This window comes from Populus euphratica, unplaced genomic scaffold, assembly GCF_000495115.2.
Source record: "Populus euphratica unplaced genomic scaffold, PopEup_1.0 scaffold30.1, whole genome shotgun sequence".
Taxonomy (NCBI): domain Eukaryota; kingdom Viridiplantae; phylum Streptophyta; class Magnoliopsida; order Malpighiales; family Salicaceae; genus Populus; species Populus euphratica.
Window position 1 is genome coordinate 1,396,722 of NW_011499869.1, and position 15,557 is coordinate 1,412,278.

Genomic DNA, 15,557 nt, shown 5'->3' on the forward strand with positions numbered 1-15,557 from the left:
AAATAGATTTTATAATTTTTTTTTTTTTTAAAAAATCGGATTCTCTTATGCCTTTCACGCACACACGACAAGTTTTTCTAGTTCAAGCATTGATTTTTTAAAAAAAAGAAAAAGAAAGAGAAAAAGAAAAGGATGGGATTTTCTCTGAGATAATAATTGGAGGGCACTCTATTTTTTATCAATTGATGTCACATCACGTTCTTAAAGTGACAACGTGAAGACAACTATGCCAATATCCAGATGAATTACCTCCGCACCATTACCGCATTCAACTCAGAAGTCACAACAAAGTACAAAGAGGAGAAGGAAAAAAAGTAAACATGACGCCCGCCTCCTCAGTCTTCTACTCAATCAAGTTGTACAATCCAGTCCCTCTGCTGCGATTGCCACGGCACCCTTATCCAGCTGAGAGCTTGAGACAATGATTTATTAATTTTGAATATTGTTGGCTGGCTTAGGACCTTAAATTAAAAAATAATCTCATCGTCCACCATCTCTTTATATTCTTACTTTCTTCATCTCCCCTCTTTCGTCCTACTTGATCATCTGATTTTGCTGATACCTGTGCCAATTTACAACTTTTCAACAGGGAAACCGATTACAGGTTTTATCTCCAATGCCAAGGAGCGCAGCTCGTTGATCTCATCACTGGTGAGTCTCCAACCAAGTGCACCAGCGAACTCCGCAGCCTGTTCAGCATTCTTGGCCCCTGGGATTGGAACGACATTCTCCTGGGCTACTAGCCAGTTCAGCACTACCTATAAAGATCAAAACCTTAATTTAAGCATTGATCGTTCTGATAAATTAGTGTTAGTTATGACCAAACAACAACCATGTAGCTTCTGCTGAACAAGATGGAAATGAGTCGGAACAAGTAAAAAGACTTTAAAATAACAAGGATGAACCTGTGTGGGAGTTTTACTGTAGTTCTGTCCTATTTCTTTGATGCTGTTCAACAGAGGTTGGAGCTGCAGAACACAAGGATGTTTCAGCCATAGAGTTGGGATTTAACAGTAATACACACCCACACACAAACTTTTAGTCACTACCTTTGTTAGAAACTCAGGAGTGTAAATCTGGCCTCGAGGACCAGTTGGTGGATTTTCTGGTGTATACTTTCCTGTAAGAACACCTGCATAGGTTCCAAAGGTTTATTACTTCTCACAGATAGAAAAGATAGCATATATAATGATGGTCAAGAAGCTGTGACTAATAAGCAGCTTAAAAAATTATTTCAATGATGAACATGGTTTTTTTTTTTTTTAACTCTTCTAACATTTCAGCCTTGATATCCATGATCCGGTGAACTAGAAATCAAAATCAAATTGGTTCCCTTCTTAACTTTCTTTCTAAAAGCTGAAATGATTATCTGCTAAGCATAATAGGCTACTCAGGTGGGTGACTGGCTTGCCCTGTCAACCAAAGCACTTTTAGTGACTAGCAGTACAACATTGGAAGACAACAAGAATTTAATAAGGAATCTAAGCCTTTTATGCCCACCATGTAGTTTGACTATTCTGAGGTCTTGAACCTGCAACTTTCTAGTCCTGGCTGAACCCCAGGAACACTTACAATTGCATATAGAGCACCCGAGTGAAGTTTTAGAGCATGAAACAAGCATGAGAAACCCACCTTGAGCAATAGGAGAATATGCAATCAAAGTGACCCCAAGTTCATCACAGGCTGCCTTCACACCATTCTCCTCAGGTGCCCTGTATATAAGGCTGTAATTCACTTGATTCGAAGCCAGTGGAATACCTCTTTTCTTAAGCTTCTCATAAGCAACACGGAGTCGGCTCTCTGAATTAAAGAAACAAAATATCATCATGCATAATAAAATATATAAATTCTGAAAAAAGACAAGATTAGTGTATAATCAAATATATCAAACTCTAAAATTCCTTTTAACAGCTCGAACTGCTGGAATTAGGAACTTGCCACTGTAATTGGAAACACCAACAGCCTTCACAAGCCCCTGCTCAACAGCATCCCCAAGACCATCAATATATCCTGAAAAAGAATTTCCATTGAACTAAGCTTCTTCTGAATCTGAAGGTGTTTGAGTTCTATCAAAATTCAGTTCTGCTAGCTATATGCAGTCGAGAACGATGCATAGTTGAATTGAATTTGAGTGTGTTAAGATAAATCCAGTCAAGTGCTCAATGAAACAATGATGTAGCAAATGAGCCACCTTCATTTCCCCATATTCCAGGCCTGGAGACCAGCACAAAAACTTCATGAGTGGTTTGTTCTGTCGAAAAAGTTGCAGACTGAAATCACGTAGCATGGTAAAGTTCATACCAATGTAGTTGATATAGCTCTATCGAAGAAAGTCCAAGGCGATTGAGGGACTCCTTAAGGGCAGTTAGAACACTCTGACGTCCCAGCCTCCAAGGCAAAGCTGCATACTTGGTTGCGACAGCTACCTCCACTTCAGGATCTTTTACTTTCCTGTCCTTGATAAATCTTCAAGCAACCAGTGAAGTTCAGATGATAAGTAAACTAAGCTGAAAACCAATGATGCTGTAATGTTATAGCAGATGGACATCGTGACCCATTTGCAATAATATACCTTCCTAGAAGAGTTTCTGAATTTATGGCACCAAATGAGAACTGCCAAATGCACAATGATGTCCATAAATTTCCCATTGATGTAAAGTGAGAATAAATTGAAAATAACATCCACTTCTCACCCTAGAGCCGTAAACTTCAGCAGTATCAAAGAAAGTTATACCGCAATCAACACTTGTATCAAAAGCTGCTTTAGCAGCCTTCATTTTCATATCTGCCATCATTGCAAAGCAGAAGGAAACGCTTAACATATTTCATGGAGAAGAAATGTAGACAACAATTTAGTTACAAACACAGACATATAGAGCTCTTGCGGCGCAAATAAAACGACAGGCCTTAAAATTTAACAAATTAGGATGGTGCAGAAGTTGGGGAAATTAGCAAACGTAAACAGATGGGGAGTTCTGAATGTATCCATAGTTTTACTGAGCAACAATGCAACAAAACCCAACATAAAACCAGCACACTTTGTTAGTGGAAAAGAACATGGCAATTCTCAGAGACAGCATGTTTTTAAACACAAAAACGTTAGTAGTTGTATTACACAAAATCATTAGTGTCTAATGCAAAATTAGTCATGATAAAAGCGTTGTTGTTTTCTTTTAAAAGAAAAAAAAAAGTGATCAGTAATTTAAGATTTTGCAGCAGAAGTACGTACCATCCCATTCGAAGTTGTTCCAGTAGCTGGTATCGCCCCAAGACCAAGCACCAATTCCAAGCCTTGTAACCTCTAAATCAGACCCGCCCAACTGCACCTTATCTTCTTTTATTTTCGAAGCAGCAAAATCCTCCGAGGCAACAGATCTCACCCTGTTAACTGATCTCCCATTACTTGAAACACAGAAACATGCACTACTAACGTTCATAGCCATAGCCATAGCCATAGTGATGGGGTCTCTTTAATTCAAGAACTTGTGTGGCCTTTATCTTTTTTTAATAATGAGATTTGTATGGTATTTAATAAAGTTCAGACAAAAGCACTGAACTGAGATAGAAATCAAAGACTGCTTGTCATAACTGTATCTATCTAGGATTTCTTTGGCTAACAGAGCGAGGGATGGAGGAGAAGAAACATGGTCCTAAAACTTTCCACGTGAGGCAGGTACTTGTCACGTACCAATAATCAAGTGGCAGAATTTTGCAATCTTGCAATTCGGCATCGGCGAGGTTCCAAAATAGTTTATGGGCTGGGTTTCTCTTGGGCAAAATTGGGCTCGTTCGGGTTTAGTTCTTACAAGCCTGAGCCCAGCTCAGGCAGTAGTTTTTTGGGTAGGCTAGCAGGCGTCGTTCGACAGTCAAGGATTTCCAAATTCATAACATATGGAAAAAATCTGATTGGAATATTTATTCCATATCTGATTTCATAATAATTAATATTTTTCTATTATGCTTATAATGAATAGCTAATTAATTTTTCTTTGACTATATTTTTGTTATATCTTCTTAATTATATATTTGTTTGCAACAGAGTTTAATTTTTATTTTATTTTGAAAGTGTGAGTGGATTCAATATTTATTCTTTTTGTAACGGATTTAAACATTAAATAATTATAAGTGAAAATCTTTATATATATATATATATGTATATTTTCATTCAAATGGTTTCTTTCAAACAACTTTCCCTTATCAAATTCAATATTTGGTTATGGAACAAAAGAACTTGAGATTCTGATTTTTATAGTTCGGTTATTTTGGTGGTTAAGAAGGGAGAATAAAATTATAATCACTGGACTAATCCTTGTGGGTGAATTTTATTTAAAATTCATGTTATATTTTTTATGGTGCTTAAAAAAAAATTCATTTTCCTAACAGCTCATGCCTAGCTTGAATGGCGTGCTCCTCTCCACACGTTCGAACCAACCCAAACAATACGATGCCTTCTGAACTGCTGAGGCTAGCCCGAATGGCTTGCCTCTTAGCCTAAATGGCGTGCTCTCAGTGCTATCTGGTGCAGAGAAGGGCACCTCCTTTCTCTTAAATGGTCACTTTCTACTCATATGGCATCACAAAGATACTTGTTATGCACTAATCTCTTTATTAATGGGTAACAATGTATCATAATTAAGAGCATCAATTTTTTTCCTAATAGTATTCATTTTATTAATAAGTCAAATCACTCTAAATATTAGCAATATTCGCTCCAATAATTTAAGATCATAATAAAATTCAATCCAATTTAAAGTTTTCTTGATTTTATTAATTTTATTGAGCGTGGAATTAAACTTTTTAAAGTACAGTAAAAAAATTCTTCCTTTTCTTTTAATTCTGCACTACTTCTCCCCCTCGTTAATTTGTTTCATGCTCTTTTGTATTATTTTTGAAATTTTTAGCTCGTAAAACTTCTTATAAAAAATAATAATCAAGTTATATTTCACTCAAGTTGTGATTACATTTTGCATGTCATATATTAAATTTTTTAATCGGCTTTTTATTAAATATCAAGTATTTAAAAAATATTTTTCCACTCATTATTTATAAACAATGAAATAATAAAGTAAAACATTTTTCAATGCATAAACGATAAATAAAAGAAACTTTTAAGTTAATAGTTAAAAAATTCTACTACATTAACAAAGTTAAAATCCAAAAAATATTATTTTCTTGCTCTTAATTTCATCATGACATGCTATGATTATTAAACATTTGTAATTTTTTAATTAATTTTTCATGATAAAACTAATCATCATAAAATAATTTAATTTTTTAAAAAATGTTTCTATGCAATTTACCTTTGAAAAGGGTTCACTTTCCGATAAATAAGTTTTCTACTTCATACTACATCAGGGTTTTTTTTATCTTCGTAAAACTATATATCTTGATCTACTAAAGATAAAATATTGCAATCTTTTCCATCTTCTGATGAAGCAAAATAAAAGGGGTGATAAAAGTAAAGTAGCAACCAGTAGAAACAAAAGAAATTTGTTTGATTAATAGCTAGATTTACCCATAATGATCATTAAAGCAAATATAATCACTTTACATTGTACTTAACACACACACACACACATATAACAAAAGGAAAAACATGTGGAACTGGAATTCTCCACCATTGATGGCCTCCGAGGCACAATTTGGATCGTATGATTTCACTGATCTGCTCTCTCTGCTTTGCTATGATACCAGGTCTGTTTCCAACAATAGTTGGAATTCTTTGAATGATTTCCTGTCTTCATTCTAACAATTTGTTTTACTAACCCATATTTGGAGAAGAAACCCTAAACTATTAATTAAGTACTTTTTGTTATCTCGAGCCTCGAGAGGCTGAATCTTGTGAATGAAAACTCCTTGAATTAAATTTACAATGAAGGCATTTAATGGCATAAACAAGAAGTAACCAACCACATAGAAAGTCTGAAAGACAGAAGTAAATTGCAATGGAAAAGTGTGATAAGGATATTCTTATAAAAAAAATTATGCACTTCGAAATGTTTTCACATTTCTTTGTTTCACAAGGAGAAATTAGGGCTCCCACATCCACAATATCCCTTCGATTTGCTGTGTTAAAAATGAGTAGGCCATACATACTGCAAAAACAGTCGGTCAGATGCCTCATTTTCACAAAATAGCAAACCCATGAGAAAATCGCGGCTGCAAATATATATAATGAAGCCAAGAAAAAAAAAAAAAAGCTGGATTTATTTGTAACATGCTCATCAACATGAGGAAAGTTTAGGAGGTTAATTATTATGGAGTAGAAGTTTAGGGTTCCGCCAGTACAGCCAAGCGTTGGTCCGCCGTCACCCCCAATATCTCCAAAAAACCCTAGTTTTCCAAAATTAATAGCAAGGTGTATTTTCTCGATAACTAAACAAGAAATCCCTAGTATTTAAAGGAGATAGATGGAAGAACTTGATAAATGGCCAGCCATCCCGTAATTGCCAAGCTAAGTAAGCATCTTCGTGGACTGACCTATATATGCTGGCTGTGTGGCTGCGTATGAGTGGGGTGTGTGTGAGAGAGATATCGTATAATAACATATAATATTATAGAGATGATTATAGTGTTATTAATTTCCTTAAACAATTAATACTATAATGTTACGCGGCATTTCATACTAGTACAAAGTAAATTCAGCATATATATGTCTGTATACATATAACATGCGCATCCTAATATACCGCAGGTTCACCAGTATTGTAGACATGAGCTCACCAATTAATACTATAATGTTACGCGGCATTTCATACTAGTACAAAGTAAATTCAGCATATATATGTCTGTATACATATAACATGCGCATCCTAAAATACCGCAGGTTCACCAATATTGTCGACATGAGCTCAAGAATCCTCTCATGTCCATGATGCCAATTATGTAGTTAATTATGCAGCAGGCGCTACATCCACCCCGTCGTCGTCGTCGTCGTCGTCCCCCTCACGCGGTTCACAAACATGGGAGTTGATGACAATCTGGTCCTTGGGGATAACCAGCTCGGAAACCCCAGGTTTCTTGCTATCAACAATCACCATTGGAGAGGTATATATTGAAGAAAGAACCAAAAGCAACTTTGTAATGCAAGAAAGATGGAATTGTTACGACCTATAAAGCCAGTGTGTCCTATTTATAACTTGGAATATATAGTGCACTATCATCAAGAAATGCACATGATATATTTGCCATTCTTTTATCTGCCTTTTCCCTTTCACACCTTGCAAAGCAAAAAAGGAGTGACCTGTTAGCTTGGATTCCATTCGTTTTGCCTGAATGGCAGGTAGGGCCCTATCACCTGAGTTCGACTCATGTCTTTCACGATTGGCACGTGGTGGGCAGTAGCCGTTGCACACGCTTAAGCCCCATTGTCTCGTGTTTGTCATCTGCATGCCAAGCTAGCTGGCTTCGAATGGTAGTGAGCAGTATCAGAACTCTTGGCCCCAGAAGAGTTTGGACTGTTCACAGTCGAAAGTCTTTCTGTCTACTGATCGACCAAGCAGAGCTAACTAAAAGATGGTGACGACTATACACCAAATGTCTTTTTTCCAGATTTTCTTGATGGAGCCAAAGATTTTAATTTGGTGATGATCAGCTATATTTTAATTTCAAACTAAACTTGGACCTGCGAATGAGTGTGTGCGCGCATGCCAAATTGGTGAAAAAGAGTACAGGAATTGAAGCCGCCACAGCGAAAGCAGCAGCAACAAAGACCACAAAATCATACAAGTCAAAAGAGACATACAAACCGGAAGCAAAAGTATTCCTCAAGCACCACCAGCATATTCACTAGGATAATTAGTAGCAAAGAAAGCAGCCAAAGCTAGCGAGCAAAAGATGGAAGACTGAAGCTCCCTGCCAGCGGAAAACCTACATGCATTGTTTGCATCTCAGCCTTAATTAGAGTGATTACCATTTGAGATCAAATCTTGCCCACAGAAAAATGCATGGGAGAATATGATATTGTTTGGTTGGCTGCATGCAAGGTAGTGTGGTAGTCTTTAGTGAGGGATTCCTCTTCTGTTCTGAAAATGATCTTGTACATGTCTCATTATAATGCGATCGTTCTGGATTCATGACTTTGATTAATTAGCTTGTCGAATTTATAATTTAGATCGAAATAAACGGGGTTTAATAATACTAATATAATGCTATCCTTTGCTTTACATTTTCTTGGAAAATAACTGTTCCCTCCTCGCATTTGTTTTTGTTTCGGAACATTCCGCTGTGTTGTTCGTTTCGCACATTCCAAGAAATATGTGTATCTTGAAAATTTTATTAGTCTATATATTTTGAAATAAAGTTGTATAATTGAAGATCGATGCGATTAAGAGTTGATAACTGTTTTGATGTAATTTATTAAATAAATCACAAAGAGGAGTACGTTCTAATCTTACGAGACATCTCTAAAAAAAGACAGACAAAGTGGGACAAAAAGAGTAGATTTTGTGAATTAAGAAAATGGTGATTGATCTTTGATGCAATCAATTCTCATAATATTAGTGGTTATGCAGCATTGAATCCCTATAATTAATTTGATTTTAGTTTAGTTTAATTTGGACTTGGTACATGTAATATATATAGTCTATTTTCCTTTATTTATTTATTTTTATGATTTTTAGCTCATATAACAAATATACAAAAACGGATGTACTATTCATTTTAGATCCTCGTATCATGTAACAAATATACAGAAATGGATGTACTATTCATTTTAGATCCTCGTATATCTATATTTTTTATTTACCACTACTATGTGGTGGTTTTTTTTTTGTGTTTTTGATATGAAAATTCACTTGTCTTTAAACTAGGAATATTTTTATTTTTATCTTGCATTAAACATTATGTATTTTTTTGAGAGTATTTTGATCAATTAAATATATTTATGAACATTAAAATAACCAAAATATTTCAGTTTTAAAAAATAAAGAGTTTCAAATAAGGATATTTTGTATTTATGTTTCTTTTTATACACAATAGAATTATACATATATAATTGGATATAAGAAATTTAATTCATTGAGGTTAGTGGTATTATAATATTTCAGCCACAAGTTTTTTTTGTTAAGTGTTAGTTTAGTTGTTAAGTGTTAGTTTGGTCAATAATAATTATGTAATTGACTATTGAAATAATATTTTAAATTTAAAAAAGTTGCTCCATTAGAGAGCTATCTATATATATTGAATAGTGCATGCGGTGGCTTCAAATGTTAAAAACTAAGATTTTATCATTTCATTATTCTTCATTATCTTCTTTTTTATTTGAAGTATTGGAACGTGGTGTTTAGATTTTGTTGATTTATTGATGATGATCCTTTATTTTTTCTTTTTAATTTCTCTCTTGTAACTTAATAAATACATTATGATTCTTATTTTTATTGGTATTTCAAATTCAATTCTTTTAACTTTGATTTATGTATTTTTTAATTTTTTTTGTTTTGTTAAAGTTCTTTTCTTTCAATTTAACCCTTGCATTTTAATTTGTTAGATAATGCTTTTTGAGTCAGCCCTTCTATTTTTAATTTTTAATTTTTGTTCTTTGTTTTTTTATCAAAGTTTTTATTGCTTTCAATTTAATTTTTTATACCTTTTTTTTCAATGATAATCATGATTTTTGGTTTTTTTCTTTTTATTTTTTTTATCAAAGTTTTTATAGTCTAATTAAGATTAAAACCCGTTTTTGCGTTTGCTAAAAAGACCCCCCCACTGCAAGTAAGGTTCTAGCCCAGCGGTGGGAGGGGCTTGTCTCCTTTTTCCGCTCCTGGGTTCGAGCCTTACCATGCACGCCTGTCACCCCCGCGGTGCTTTACCTGCTCATTGGGCTTGCAGGATGTTCAGTGGGCCGTAGGGATTAGTTGTGATACACGTAAGCTGGCCCGGACACCCTACGTAAATCAAAAAAGAAAAAAGACCCCCCCACCGTGTTATCCGCTTCATGTAGATTAAGGGTCTAATTGTATATTTGAAAGATTAAGGACCAAACTATATTTCAATATCTTAAGTCAACAAGGGTGAAAGGGTAATAGACCACGGGGTGCAAACTGTGACTTTTAAAATTTATAGCATAAATTGTAATGAAATGTGTTTGAATTAATTTTCCTGATCCTTAAATTAATATTTCTTAGAAATAAGTCCTCAAATTAGAACTTTTGGCCCTCAAATTCTGAGAAAAAACAACAGTCCTGAAGTTCAAAATTTGTGCAATCAGATCACAACAAGTCAAAAGTTCCTTTTCTAAAAAAATTAACGGAAATTAAAGCAAGCACTCATATCCATACCTGCTCCCATACCCTTTTGAAAGACATCAATTTCACACCAGGCCACTGTCATTCCTAAGAGCCGCCATGGATACATTACCATTATGTTTTTATAAAAATATTTTTCAATTAAAAACATATTAAAATAATTTTTTTAAAGCCAAAACTATATTATCATTCATAGACAACTAAAAATCATAAATTTGATAGTTTTTTGGAAAAAAAAACACTTTAAAAAATAAATTAAGAATAGACATGAATTTTCAGTTCAGTTTACACATTGAAGTGGCAACACCAAAGTAGTAGTGTCATAACAGAGCTCCCATTTCAAGTTCCCTTTCTTTTCAGTGCCTTTGACTAATTTCCCCCAGAAAATTATGTTTCAAGTTTGGGTGCTTTTGGCATCAGCACGGCCAATTTTTACTGCCTGAAGACTGACAGAATTCACACATTGATCATAACATAACATACTCCCTAAAATGATTTGCTTGATACTACCACTAAATTCACAGACAGATACATCAGTGGTGAATCTATTCATGCTTCTTTCCATTGAACTTTCCTTTGGGGATCTTACTGAAGACACCAGCATCAACCTTTTGGTAGTTATTTCGGAGCTGATCAAATGCCTTGTACACAAAATCATCAACTTCATCTTCATATCTCTCATACAGGACTGGCAATGTGTGGGCAGCAACAAAACCTTGAGAAGAACAACACGATTTTCAAAATCACAATACTCACAAAACTCATTCATCATCTGCTATTTTTAAAGCAAAGGAAGTAAAATACACTAGATAAGCCCATTCATCATGTTTCTCTTCCTCCATTCGCCCAATGTGTTTAAAGAAATATATCCCACGGGCAGCAGGGATGTTGTATATATCTTGTCTTATACCCTTTTCATAGTGCATAAACATGTAAATAAAATATGGGGCAATTCGTCATGGATTGCATCTGCAAAACATGAATCTATCAGCAATGGCGATTGGAAACTCACCAATATACATAACAGTTAAAAAGTTGCACCAGCTCCCAATAATTGCAGCTACCCACAAACTTGCTATAGCCTGCAAGAATTTTGAAGAACCAATAGCTCCTCTCATTAGAATAGCAGATGCATAGAAAAAAATCATTATTCAATCATCATTGAGCTACTGCGACTGAGCAAACCAAATCCTTCAGAACACACAGCATTTCTTCTATGATTTGTCCAGAAATTTGCAAAAAAGCATTTTCCCGCGTTTGAACTCAGAACACTAGCATGATACTATTTCAAGCACAAAGAATGTCTGTCAAATTAGGATCTCCAGAACTAATCTAAAGAATTGGTAACGACACAACGTATATTAAAAAAAGAATATTTTGTCACGTGCATCATCATATTCGAGAGGATCACCCAAAATAAAGAATTGGGAATGCACTGTAAAGAAAGAATAGGTTGTGATGTAAAGCAATCAAAGCCTTGGCTCATCCTCTGTTTTTGAATTACTGATGAACATGTGATGGAATGGTTATATGTGAACAATTTAGAGGCAAAAAAGTTCTGGAATGATGTATAATGTTCACAAAACATTCCAAATGATGATCAGCATATCAGATTGTTTGGATTTCTAAAAACACTGAAATCATACTGCATGCTTCCTAACTCAGATCAACATCTGCTTTGAGATATTGTATGTCTTGTTCCTCGCTAGGACATTCACAGTGAGAATATTCCCAAACTTTTCTAGAAATGCTGTTTGAACTTGAAATGAAATATCAATTCTTGGTAACCATTCATTTTGCAGTATACAAGGAACCAGATGAAGTTCTCTTTGAACTTGAAATCCAAAGGGTAATTGCGGAAAAGCTGTTGAGTCATTCTAGAGTTCATAACTGTTAGGACACATCTCCTTGTTATTGATTGCCATCCCAAATAATTTTCTATGAAACAGAAAAGCCCGAATAGTAAACAGAATCCATCTCCTTATATTTGTAATGCATGGGTTTGTAGTGAATATTCTAACAATATGTGCTAGAAGAATTCAGATAGTTGCAGAATAAAGAACTGTCGTTTGGTTTGCTCTATGAACTGAATGAAAGAATATCAGGAAACAACCACAGTTCAAACCTACCGCAAGAAACTGTTTCAAGTTTCCTCCACATGACAAATCCTGAAGAAACTGCAAAGCACAGTTAACCTGAGCACCAATTGATCTGCCAATGCTGACAAATATATCATCAGGTAGTTCAAGGCGGGGGACCTGAGATGGAGATCTGTGACAAAGAAAAATCATTGATGAAACAGAAATTAGAATCACATATTATTGGCGCGGGCTCAACAATCAGCAAGATAAGAAAGCACTTAACTGACCTGTTCATTAGGCCCGAAGCATTTATCCAAACAAATTGGGCCAGCATACCAAGAGCCAGAGCAAAGCATATAAGAGACAAGAGATGGTAATTAAGCCATTCAAAGAGCACCCAGATGGCTGTTGCCCCGGTTAAGACACCAGCTGAGATCTTCTTGTTCCTCCATAAAAGAACATCAGCAGCTGCGTGGTGAAAGTGGGAAATTGAGCACTAAAGCAATAACGATTCATTGAACATAAATAAAGAGGGAGAGGAAGAGAGAGCCCTACATTTTCCACCTCCCAAGAGATGGTGGACAGGCTTCTGTCTCCCAAACAGACGGTTGATACGAGAAGTGACAGATCCTTCCCCTTCCTCAAAAAACGACACGGATTTCTGCTTCGGAACACTATCAGCAATAGTTTCTACTAGATTGCTTAAAAGGCTTTCTGCTGTTATCTTCTCAGGCATGATTGCAATCTTCAAGAGAAACACAAATTACAGTAAAAAAAGGAGCAAATAAATGTTGCATATCACATTCAACTAGCAGGCAAGAAGGGGGGGAAAAAACAATGCCACATTAATTCAGTAACGGTTTAGGACATCATAAAGACATGTAATAAATTGTTCGAAAAGGGAGGCCACTTATTGTCAACAAATAGTCACATCCCTACCAAAAATGAACAAAGTCGAGTCTTGTTACAAGGTCAGGAGTAACGTGCATTCACAGTGCAAGAACAAAAAAGAAGCAGCACGTGAAGAACTCAACCCAGTAGATAAAACTAAAAGAAGTATTCAAATTCCATGTATACAATCTAACCCCCCATTTCCACCAAATAAAAGCATACAGACTACATCAGCTAAAAAAGGGCATCTCTGATTGTATCTGTCAGTCGAATTTCTTGCAGGAAAAGGTCAACTGATCAAACTGGAGCATACCCGGTTACTATATTTAGCAGATAAACACAAACAAGCATTCAACAAAAGCTAGTAGTGATTACAAGTCAAAGAACAGAACCACATACCAGAAGGGAAAAACAGAAAAAGGAATCTACAACTAGCTAGCAAAAAGCAGTAAAACCATAAAATAAATAAATAAATGAAAAGATTGCATCCAAGTGAGAGAAGCAAAGAAAGAGCACAGACCAGGAAATTCGGATGGTGGATTTCTTGTTGAGGTCGTTGAAGATAGATAGATAGATGGTAGCACTCTTCTACTCAACAATGAATGGGTTATTTATTTATTTATTTATTTAGCCGTGAATGAAAGTGATGGTTGCGTACGGGAGACCGGGAATTTATAACGGGCAACCTCACCTCACCTTACCCGCCCATCTGTGTCTGTGATTAAATTAAATTAGAACTGGACTTGTGATGAGAACTATCATTCTGATTCTAATTGTTCTTATTACCAGGAGGAATCTTGCAGGAGGAAACACATTGACTTGCCTTTTTCTTCCTTTCTGTTTTCTTTTTAATTTAATTTAATTTTACTGTGGTTGGTAGCCACCAAAAACCTTGATTCTTTTCCCCATAAAATTAAGATCTCCCTCCTTTCCTTTCCATCAAGCTATCCTTTTTTCTTCTTCTTTTTTTTAGTATAGTGAAGATCCAACAAATTCAATTATTATATGAGCTAACAATTTAAGGGTTCTAAGGGAGTATGTGGTTAAAGTGGAAAAGAAAGGAGGATCTTTCTCCTTCCAGCCTCTCAATTTCAATCTCCGTTGTTTCTGAAAAAAAAAAATCATACATAAAACACATTTATTTACCAATTAATTTCTTTTTTTTTTCCTTTTTACAATTTTTAGATGCATACCTTTTTGGCATTAGTATGGTTTTATGTTTTATGTCTTTTTCTTGAAAAAAAAATAAAAACTTGTGTTTTTTATAAGATAATTAAAAGTGGTTTTTATTTTATGTTATTGATTTTTATATATATAATGTTATATTGCTAATCTTATCATCAAAATATCACTATCTCATCACTAATATTACCTTAGTACCATAATCATTTTGATTTATTTTTAATCAAAGTGATTGTTAATTTAAATTAACTTACTTAACTCAATTAGCTAATCACAATTTAATTAATTTAGTTAAATTTAAATAAGACTTGATTTAATAAATTTTAGTTTATTTTTAAATAACATTGCGTTAGAATAAATCCAAGAGGTTAATTCACTTATATACAAATTAATTTTGCAAACCTTCAACCTAGTTTGATAACTATGAAATTATCTTTGAAAAAGGTCATGTAAATGCCTGTCTAGTATTGCAATACATAGTACTTTTAAATAAAAATTTATCAAGATAATATATTTTTATAAATTATCAAAAAGCCCCTAAAAAGCATTAAATTATTGTATTTTTAAGTAAAAATACTTAAGAAACATATTTGATCACTAGAACAAACACTTAATTTATGTGTCAAATATTAGAGTGGATGATGTTTTTTTAAATGTTATTTTATTTAAAAATATATTAAAATAATTTTTATTTTATTTTTTATAAAATAAAATAAAAAAACCTGCGACGCTGCGAATAGCAGTCAGATCGGTTACCAAAAACGTGATGCAAGGGTTGGGTGGAACAGAATGCCAAGCGAACAGTACCCTAAACCCGAGGGAAAAATATCCATCTAATTCGATTAATTTATTTATCTTAAGCACGTGATTCCGTGTGTCTTTTGTTTATGTCCACCAACCATCCTCGTGTCTTTTTCCACGGACAAAGCCAGCGCAGCCAGTGAATCACGATCCATTCTCTCTCCAATAATTATCCACTGCTGCGCCAGAGTCTTGATAACTTTACGTGTTAGGCTTTGCTTTTATGTTTTTTCCCTATAATACGAATCGATACATGGAGAGAGAATGAACATGCAGATTGGAAATATTTATGGTTCTATATTTTCCAGGCGAATTAATCATAAAGCGTGTTCAGCAACGCAGCTGCTGTATGTTTTTT

General features: G+C 34.5%; 2 protein-coding genes across 2 annotated transcripts; both read right to left on the bottom strand.

Annotated features, from left to right (window-relative positions):
- Window positions 1–147: 147 nt before the first annotated feature.
- Window positions 148–3,667, bottom strand: LOC105126882 (uncharacterized oxidoreductase At1g06690, chloroplastic-like). Its single transcript, XM_011027902.1, has 10 exons — window positions 3,230–3,667; window positions 2,694–2,785; window positions 2,573–2,613; window positions 2,302–2,466; window positions 2,192–2,214; window positions 1,939–2,010; window positions 1,633–1,800; window positions 1,050–1,132; window positions 906–968; window positions 148–758 (listed from the first exon to the last, which is right to left on the bottom strand). Exons 1-10 carry the CDS (start codon window positions 3,453–3,455, stop codon window positions 573–575), a joined length of 1,119 nt encoding a protein of 372 aa, XP_011026204.1. The 5' UTR covers window positions 3,456–3,667; the 3' UTR covers window positions 148–572.
- A 6,869-nt stretch (window positions 3,668–10,536) lies between these two features.
- LOC105126883 (reticulon-like protein B8) lies at window positions 10,537–14,059 on the bottom strand. Its single transcript, XM_011027903.1, has 6 exons — window positions 13,737–14,059; window positions 12,881–13,070; window positions 12,613–12,793; window positions 12,374–12,515; window positions 11,257–11,326; window positions 10,537–10,959 (listed from the first exon to the last, which is right to left on the bottom strand). The coding sequence occupies exons 2-6, from the start codon at window positions 13,059–13,061 to the stop codon at window positions 10,790–10,792; spliced, it is 744 nt and encodes a 247-aa protein (XP_011026205.1). The 5' UTR covers window positions 13,062–13,070; window positions 13,737–14,059; the 3' UTR covers window positions 10,537–10,789.
- Between the last annotated feature and the right edge of the window lie 1,498 nt (window positions 14,060–15,557).

What these genes read in the sequence shown, in the direction of transcription:
- LOC105126882 (XM_011027902.1), bottom strand. Translation starts at nt 3,455, where the DNA reads ATGGCTATGGCTATGGCTATGAACGTTAGTAGTGCATGTTTCTGTGTT. An exon ending in TCAGAAACTCTTCTAGGAAG is followed by an intron (nt 2,467 to 2,572) that starts GTATATTATTGC and finishes GGTTGCTTGAAG; the next exon opens with ATTTATCAAGGACAGGAAAG. An exon ending in ATATTCTCCTATTGCTCAAG is followed by an intron (nt 1,133 to 1,632) that starts GTGGGTTTCTCA and finishes GAACCTATGCAG; the next exon opens with GTGTTCTTACAGGAAAGTAT.
- LOC105126883 (XM_011027903.1), bottom strand. Translation starts at nt 13,061, where the DNA reads ATGCCTGAGAAGATAACAGCAGAAAGCCTTTTAAGCAATCTAGTAGAA. An exon ending in GCTTCGGGCCTAATGAACAG is followed by an intron (nt 12,516 to 12,612) that starts GTCAGTTAAGTG and finishes TCTTTGTCACAG; the next exon opens with ATCTCCATCTCAGGTCCCCC. An exon ending in ACTTGAAACAGTTTCTTGCG is followed by an intron (nt 11,327 to 12,373) that starts GTAGGTTTGAAC and finishes AAATTCTTGCAG; the next exon opens with GCTATAGCAAGTTTGTGGGT.